Source organism: Benincasa hispida, chromosome 8 (genome assembly GCF_027475165.1).
Source record: "Benincasa hispida cultivar pf3 chromosome 8, pf3_genome.v1.1, whole genome shotgun sequence".
Taxonomy (NCBI): Eukaryota; Viridiplantae; Streptophyta; class Magnoliopsida; order Cucurbitales; family Cucurbitaceae; genus Benincasa; species Benincasa hispida.
Window position 1 is genome coordinate 44,650,748 of NC_143485.1, and position 9,196 is coordinate 44,659,943.

General features: G+C 34.4%; 1 protein-coding gene across 6 annotated transcripts; it reads left to right on the forward strand.

Moving 5' to 3' along the window:
- Positions 1-4,325: 4,325 nt before the first annotated feature.
- On the forward strand, positions 4,326-7,474 carry LOC120082746 (protein TAPETUM DETERMINANT 1-like). 6 transcript variants are annotated; one of them, XM_039038033.2, is made up of 5 exons: positions 4,326-4,483; positions 4,572-4,637; positions 5,117-5,323; positions 5,597-5,689; positions 6,654-7,474. In XM_039038033.2, exons 3-5 carry the CDS (start codon positions 5,245-5,247, stop codon positions 6,998-7,000), a joined length of 519 nt encoding a protein of 172 aa, XP_038893961.1. In that variant the 5' UTR covers positions 4,326-4,483; positions 4,572-4,637; positions 5,117-5,244; the 3' UTR covers positions 7,001-7,474. The 6 variants fall into 6 exon arrangements, with proteins under 6 accessions (XP_038893961.1, XP_090172293.1, XP_038893960.1 ...); XM_090316167.1 differs by having other exon boundaries at positions 4,326-5,011; XM_039038032.2 differs by lacking the exon at positions 4,572-4,637 and having other exon boundaries at positions 4,326-4,571.
- The last annotated feature ends 1,722 nt before the right edge of the window (positions 7,475-9,196 follow it).

Genomic DNA, 9,196 nt, shown 5'->3' on the forward strand with positions numbered 1-9,196 from the left:
ATGGGTCAATAACAAGGTGAATGGGGAAAGTGACTTTAGTAAGTAGGAGCGGGACGTGTGTTAACATATCCTTCGGTCTCCATCCCTAGGTCATACTGTGCGATTCCCATGATCTACCTGCGTGTTGTCCTGATGCAACCATCTCTTCAGAGAGTTTGATCATAGGATTCTGAACACAGTGAACTCCTGAAAAAGATAGGGTCACTCAGGTTAATTACCAATAGTTGTCTTTCCTACCAAAAGCCTGTTGATGCGTAACTCTGGAATCTGAAAGTGGGAGGGTTACATTGACGAGGATGAGTTAAAAGTTAATGAATCCTTGATCGAACAATGGTGGCTAATGTTTATAGAAATATGAGTTATTCTGATATTACAGCTGTCTCATTTCAAAGAAGGAGTGGCTGATCACCCTTCGGTGACTGTTGCTCTAAACCCCTGAAGCATTGTTGTAAAAACTAAATAGATAGTTTATTATGGTTCTATGATTGCTTGTTTTTACTAAATTGATTGGATAGTTTACAATTGTTTGCTTGTGTGATGGGTTAAGGCAAAGATAACTAATACAATTAATGTTTGTTTTTTTATTTTATTTTCAATAATGTCTTCCTCAATTATTGTACTACTTAAAAATGAAAAACTTACAGGTGATAATTACTCTACGTGGAAGTCCAACTTGAATACAATTCTTGTTGTTGACGATCTACAATTCACCTTATCAGAGGATTGTCCTTCGGGCCCTGCTCATAATGCATCCCAGGCTGCGAAGGATGCTTATGACTGGTAATAAAGACCTGCATCTACATCTTGGCGAGCTTATATGAAGTTTTGTTCAAGAAGCATGAGGTTATGAAAATTGCGAGGGAGGTTATGGAATCTCTCTAGTAGATGTTTGGAAAATCGTCCTATCAGCTCCACATGATACCCTCAAATACATTTATAACTATCACATGAAAAAAGGGCACATTTGTTCGGGAACATATCCTGGACATGATGGTCCAGTTTAATGTGGCAGAGGAAAATGGAGTGGTTATAGACGAGCGCAGTGAGGTTCCATTCATCACGGAATCTCTTCTGAAGAGTTTTCTACAATTTCGCAGCAATGCGATGATGAACAAGATCCAATAGAACCTGACTAGACTCCTTAATTAGCTATAGACTTACCAGTCTGTCATGAAAAAGAAAAAGAGATCGATTGAAGGAGATGCAAATGTTGCTCATTCCAAAAGGAAGTTCCAGAAGGATTCATCCTCTGAAACTAAGTCTGTTCCTCAATCTTTTGCTTCGAAGAATATTCAGAAGAAAAAGGGAGATAAGGGGAATGCTCCTGCCATTGTTGTAAAAGACAAGGGAAATGCCAAGTTGGCCGACAAGGGCAGGTGTTTCCACTGCAACATGGATGGACATTGGAAGATTTCAAAAGATAAGTTTTCAGAGGTAATTACATTTTGTTTTGTTTCCCTTCTTGCTATAAAAATGAATTCATTAGAATGATCAATCAGATTAGAACATTCAAGAGAAAGACTTTCCATAAGAGCTCGAACTTCCTCATCAGAGTTACTGCTTGACTCATTTCATCATCTGATAGGGTAGCAGTATTTTTTCTTCTCAGAAAGTTTGGACATTCATTGTGATAAGTGTATGAACCCGTCACACTTTTTACATCTAAATTTTTTCCTTTGATACATTGACTACTGCTGATTTTCATCAATTCATATATATATATATACACATATATTTTGCTCTTAGAACTTTCATTACTCATTGCGGATTGTAGTACAATTCCTTTGAACTTCTTCTTAGGTTGACCTACAAGGGATATTTCAAATCTTTGAAAGGATCCAAATTGTTCATCAACTTTCATATTGGCAATATCATGGGACTCTTCAATAATTGTGACCTTCATATCAAATCTTTTAGGTAAAGAGTGCAAAACTTTCTGAACAATATTTTCCTCTAAAATTTTCTCTCTGAGGGAAAAATGGCAATGTTCAGAAGACATATGTTAAACTCTGCAATAGTTTCATCATCAAGCATCTTTAAATATTCAAATTTGATAGTCAAGAGCTGCAGCCTTGACATCTTCACCTTAGATGTTCCTTCATGGGCAACAACAAGTATATCCCAAGCCTCCTTTGCTGAAACACAAGTATTGATCAATCTGAATATATTTTTATCTGCTCCATTGAAGATTGCATCCAGAGCATGAGAGTTTCTTAATGATACTTCAACTTCAACCTCTGTCCAATCTCTTTTAGGTTTGGGACTAACAACTCCATTCTTATCAGCAACTTGAGGAGGAAACCATCCAGTCACAACAACCTTCCATGACTTGCTATCAATATATTTGAGAAAAGCAATAATCTGAGCTTTTTAGTATGAATAATTCATTCTATCTGAAACAAGAAAACGAGTAGTCGATCCATCTTCCCTAATCAACTCCAATGAATACTCAATGAACTAGCAGTCAACCCGACACTAATTAAAAAAATAGGTGGATCTAACACAGAATACAATGTCAAGTACGGCGTCACAAACAATATGTATGAAAAGTGGGCAACATGAAAACAAACAGAAAAATAACGACAAAGAGATTGGTCACCCAGTTTGGTGCAAAAACACCACGTTTAGGGGACACTATGCCTGGTGAATGAAACTTCATTATAAAGAGTCTAGCAATTACAACGAAAGTACTTATTTGGTAACCTCCTTCTTCAGTGACTCACATATAGTTTCCTCTTTAGTTTTAACTTAGGCCCCCCCTATATTTGAGCTCTTCTCATTTTCATAATAATGTTTCTTCAAGCTTTTTATGAGAACCCCTCAATACAACATACTTAGACCCCCCCTAAGAGTGAGATCCCCCCACATTCATCATATTTAGACTCCTTCTAAGTATGAGTTTTCATCATCTTCAACGTACTTAGGCTCCCCCTAAATGCAATATCAAATCAAACTCCTCCCGAGTTCTACAATGGTTGCTAAACCAAAAATCTTAACGATAAATACAAAGATTTTCAATAACAATATATGGAGGTTAAGGCTTAAACAGACCTTAAACTCAAAACTCTTAATACACACTTTTCTAATAAGGCAACTAACCCTAAAAATGAATAAGAGTACAATATAAATAAAGCTAGTAATGGGAATATATTTCTTGAGTGAATAAATATTCTTTGCAGGAAAATAAGGAAGACAGACACGGAAATCTGCAACTCACGTAGAGAGATATAAAAAAGATATTCTACAGAATCTATTAGCAAACATGTAACAATATTTATGACAATTTCTTTGACATGTTGTTTAAGTTTTTCTTGTAATAAAATCAGCCAACCACACTGCACCTCTGTAATAAAATTGACCAATCACATTGCAGTAACAAGGAAGATTAAACTAACCTTAATTGAGGCTTCAACAGTAAATTTTTATTTTTTGGGGAAGAGAGTTTGCCTACAATAGAGTAAAAACTGCATACTGGTGTCGTGTAGGTTATACACGCTCTGATTCTTAAGTCAGAAAGAGTTCGAAGGTTCTCAATCAATTAACTTACCTTGCTTCTCTCCCTTCTTCTCTATTTATAGGCTCCTATTGTCATCCGTTGCCTCCTCTATCTTCTAATCACCCTTTCCTTATTCTTTTAGGATTCACAGACTGAGGTCGACTCACTCGATATTCTTCCAAGATTGGTCCGGGTTTCTTCCTTTCGACTTTGGTATTTTGGGCTTTCGACTAATGGGCTTACCCTGGTGGCTTAGTATAGGCCTCGACTTGGATAAGAGCGATCAGGCCTAATTGGTTATCAACCCATCTTTTTAATCTTCTTCTCTTCTCTAATTGACGTTTTCTTTTACCCTTGGTTCTAGAATTCATTCATAACAGAATTCCTAATCAATTTTAAAATACAAAACGAAGTTTTAGAAAACTAATTGGATGAAATTTTATAAGAACTCATAATGTACCACGTCACAAACTAAATTTATATATATATTAAAAAAAACTAAATAGAAAATTGAGATGGCACTGGCAGTGGAGTTAAATTAAAACAATAATAGCTAATAATGGAAGAGGGCCCACAGCAGTACACGTAATGTGAAAAAAAGAAAAATCATTCTCCTGCTCCACTGTGGAACCAAGAATATTAAAGGAATTTTATATTAACTTGGATATAAATAAATTAGAAAAAAGAAAAAAGAAAAAAGAAAAAAGAATCACATCCAATCCAAGCCCCGAGGCTGGTAGCCTCGGTGGATAAATATTGCACACGTGACGGTTACCTCCCCCCACTACAATACTACTTTATATAGCTGCCTGTCACATCTTTAATTCCCATTTATTTTCATTTTTACCACCCCTTTTTTTTGTTTTATTGATTTTGAACCCCACCCCTCAACCTCCTTCTCCTCCCATCTTCCGACAAATCGCCGCCCATCGCCGCCGTCTGTGTTTCACTCTCCTCTAGGGTTTATCACTTTTCTCCATTGTATTTGTATGTCTCTTCTTTCATTAAATGCGTTCAAACAAAACGTAGCGATGATATTCACTTTTTGAGGATCGTGGTGCTTTGTTATTTTCAGGTATCCACGATTTCCTTCTGCCATTTTTGTCTCTCCTCCCCTCAACTTTCTGCTCCATTTTCCTCTGTACGTACACTCCATTCTTTCCTTTTTTTTTTTTCTGTTTCACTTTTTCTCTCTTACTTTTCTGTCTTACCTGTTCTTTCTCTCGCATGCTTTTGAATTTCCTCCGTATTCTTCCCTTTTCTCTCTTTCGTTTTTTTGTCCTTCTTCCTCCATAACTGCTACTTCTCTTACACCGATTATTACCTCTGCTCAAGCTTTTCTCTGCCGCGTATTCCTCTTTTTCTTACACGGCTTCTGCTTTGTCGTTTCATTAATTTCGCCTGCACCTACTGGTGGGGTAACTACTAAGTATAGCCTGTGATTCTGACCACTGTTCAGGCTTTGCGATTCTTTAAGGCAATGGTTCTTCGTTTAAAGTCAATCAACTTCTCTCTGTATATCTCTTTGTTTCGACGGCTATTGTTCTCTTTTTGACTGATTGGTTTTTTAAATACCATTTTCTCTAATGATGTGATGTTTTCATTCTTTTCCCAACGCAGGTTTTTTTAGTTTCTGAAGTTTTTCTCTCTTATAAAGGATCGGATTCACTTTCCGATTCCGACTTCCATCTCTCCGATTTCTTGTACAACAGTTCTTTCCGGAGTCCACAGGATTAATCCTGTTATAAATGATGAAAGCTCCGCGAGTATTGGTGATTTTCGCTTTGGTTTTCTTCATCTTCTTTTTGGTATCTGCTTTTCTTACAGGTCTGTTTCATCTCTCGCAGTTCGTTCTTCCGTTTTGTTTTCAATTTGTTTTTACCGCGTTTTGATTTGTTATGCTTTTACGTCGCTTCTCTCTCTCTCTCTCTCTCTCTCTCTGTGTGTGTGTTACCTTTTGTTTTGTCTTCTTCTTTCTGTATATTTTATTTGTTCTTCAATCATTGTTTTCCTTTGTCCTTTTCTGGTGCGTATAGAAACAAAGATATTATTCTTCTTCTACTACTTTTTTACATCATTCTCTTCCTTACATGAATGCAGATCTGGATATTATGAACTCGAGTCCACCGAGTTTCCTTCGATTGGGGTTGAATACCACAATAGTCGCCCCTCATCGGAAGCTTCTCCTCACTAGTAAGTTTATGAAATCTGATTAAATCTTTGTGTCGTAAATGTTACAACAGATTCGTTAACGGAGGATTCGTTATTCTTTTTTGCGTTCGTTGTGCAGAATTCTTTTTGTTTAAAATATCCGTTTGATTTTGGAATTATGATCTCGGGGTTGGGGGAAGGGATTGAAGAGATTGGGTACTCAATTGCATAAATGGTTGATTTGGTGTCAGAATTGCACGCCCATCCATTCTTAGTAATGAAGCTAAGGCGCACCTTTTTCTATGTAGCTTTCCACCCTTTCTTTCTGCTCTTTTATCTATATGGCCTTTCTGTAGCTGTTTTTAGAGAAATCTTCTTTAATTGATCCCATATACCCACCAACCTTTCTTCCTTTTTCTGTCCATAATTCATTGATTACGTAAAAGCAACCTTTGGCCCGAAAGCGGAGCATTATAATGCCTTTCTCAGTTTTAGCTTTTGTGTATAGCTTCTGATTTATTCATTGCTTTGACGAAAAAGCTCTACCGTTGAGTGTGTATATAAAATTATATAAAACGATTAGCTAATGCGTGGACTCTCTTTAGTGGGATTGTTGAGGGTACAGTTTTATTAGTTTTAAATTTTCATATGAATGTAATGGGCGTATTTCTGAATTTTAAAATTTGTTATGTCTAACAAATGGACTCAATTTTGATAATGCTGCCGCGGATTTTTCTTTTTCATACTCTCTTTACTCTTTACCTGCCCTCTATTGCCTTTGAATTTGCTTTATCTTTTATAATTGCTTATTTATGCTTTCTCAACACATCCTTTATGACTTCCAGAAAGTGTAGTTTGTGTGTCTGTAGATGTTTTCCCATTGGTGGGTCGATATTTATTTATAAGAGTAATGTTTGCACGTGGGTGGTACCTTGAACTATGCCCTATATACGAAGCTAACAAATGACGTCGAGCTGTTTGGTTCTTTATTTCAATGTGCCTTTAGGACAAGCAACAATTGAGGAACCAACCAGAATTTGGGGAGAAAAGTGTACAAAGTCAGACATTGTGATTAACCAAGGCCCCACAGCTCCACTTCCAACTGGTATCCCCACCTACACTGTGGAAGTAGTGAATGCTTGTGTCACTGGATGTGAGATCTATGGTATTCATTTCAAATGCGGTTGGTTTAGCTCAGCCCACCTCATCAATCCCAGAATCTTCAAACGCCTACGTTACGACGACTGTCTCGTGAACGATGGCAAGCCTCTTGTCTATGGCGGTACACTCTCGTTCCAGTATGCAAACACTTTTCCTTACCCACTTTCAGTCTCCTCAGTTGCCTGCAACTGAAATGAGTCAAATGACACACACCAAACCGATTAGGAGACGCTCATATGAAGCACTTGAAGCAGCAGCAGGTACTTTAGTCGATTTACTGATTGACGATGGCCCCCCCAACCTGCCTTTTCTTTTCAGTTTTTTGGGTTCTGCTTTTGCTTTATATGTGTGTGGCCTGTTAGAATGGTTGTTTTCTGTTGTTTCTTTTTTCTTTCTAGAGAGGTTTGATTTTGATTTTGATATATTTTTTTTGTCATCTTGAGTTGGTGGAGGGGTAAGGTTTGTGGGTTTAATAATGGTCATTGCACCAACTTTGCATATACATATTATAGATGGTGAGTTAGGCAAGAATTGATAGGAATCTACTTCATTTTGATATCTTTTTTGGGTAGGAAGGCCAAGTGTATATATACAGTTATATAGATTCTGATATAGTACTGTGTTAGTTTGACAAGTTGATGAGATTTAAAGCCATTATATGCAGAATATCTCTCCACCTGTTCGTTTGCTTACTAATCAATGACCCTCTTAATATTTTGTAGGCCATGATCAATTAATATAGAAAGAAAGCTAGTTTTCTTTTTCTTCTCTTTTGGGTTGTTTTTTTTTTTTCCTTTTTCCATTAAACGTGATGATAGATTTCTTCCCTTAAGCTTTATTTGGTGTGGTTTTGTCCGTGTGTTTGTGGATTTTAGCGTTATTTTTCTAACCATTAACACTATATTAGTTGTAAAAGACAAAACCCGAAAGTAAGCCCTTTTGGAAACGACAATAATATTAGATCTAAAGATCAGGAGAATTCATCATACACAGGAAAAGAAGAAAATGATGATTCATAGTGTTGAATGGACGATAGATTTCTTTCCTAACCATCCTCTCTAGTCGCGAGGAATGTGTTGATAATGGGTTAGGTGTTCTATTAAGTCTACTATGATGATTTGACAATGACTTTTGAGTATTAAGTTTCTTTTTGAAAATTTTGGAACTCTTTTCGTATAATTTTTATTATCTGTGCTTTGAGATCATATGTTTTGTTTTTATTTATTTGTTTGTTCTTATTTTTATTTTAAAGAAACCAAATTTTATTTTTTAAATAGAAAAAGGATTCTCCGAGCAAAATGACGAACTCATTTACAAATATAACAAAATAGAAAAAAAAAATTCTCAATCCATTGAAAAAACTTTTTTTTTCTTTTTTCTTTTTTTCTATATTTAAGATATTTCAGATAGTTTTGTTATTTAAAACAATAGTTTTTAGATAATAATTAGAAAGTTAATAACTAGATTTGAAAAATAAACGCAAGTTTTCAAAATTTATTTTAAAATATTTCAAGCAGGTTTGTTATTTAAAACAACAATTTTTAGATAACATCTAGAAAGTTAATAACTAGATTTGAAAAATAAATGCAAGTTTTCTAAATTTATTTCATTCTGATTTTTTTAATTAAGAATTCAATACCTCTTTATAAAAAAGGTCAAAATTATATAAAAGAGGTTTGGAATTTGCAGAAAAAATTATTCCTTAAACCCCAAAATTCCATTTAGTATTTATTTTGTTTTTTGTTTTTGATTTTTTAAAATTAAGGGTGTGTTTGGATTAACTTTTCAAAATAAGTCATTTTAGAAAAAAAATTAATGTGTTTGGTAATTACTCAAAATAGCTTTTGGAACACATCTAAAATTCATTTTATATTTTATTGAATAGGGAATTTCTTATAAATATAAAAATCCATAAAATATTTATAACAAAAAGTTCAAGTTATAAGATGTAAATATTTTTATTTTTTTTTATATTTAAAAAGATCACTTTTAAATAATCTTTATCAAAAGAGTTTAAATAAAATTGGCTTTTCTAAAAAAAAATATTTTATTCTCTAGTTAATCCAAATGGGCCCTAAGTCTCTTTTCTCTTAATTTCTTACAATAATTTTTATTTTTATTGAGTAAATTAATTGAATTCTTAGCCAAATTCTAAAAACAAAAATAAGGTTTTAAAAACTCAAAACATGGCTTGAATAAACATGGGTATAAAGAATTTAGTTAAGCAAGAGATTTAGAGATGGAATAAGCATTTATATGCTTATTTTTTTTGGAACTAAAAACAAAAAATTAAGACCTAGTTTGATAACCATTTGGTTTTTAGTTTTAGTTTTTGAAAAATTAAATTTATAGACATTACACTTATTTTCAAATTTCTTTCTTTGTTAT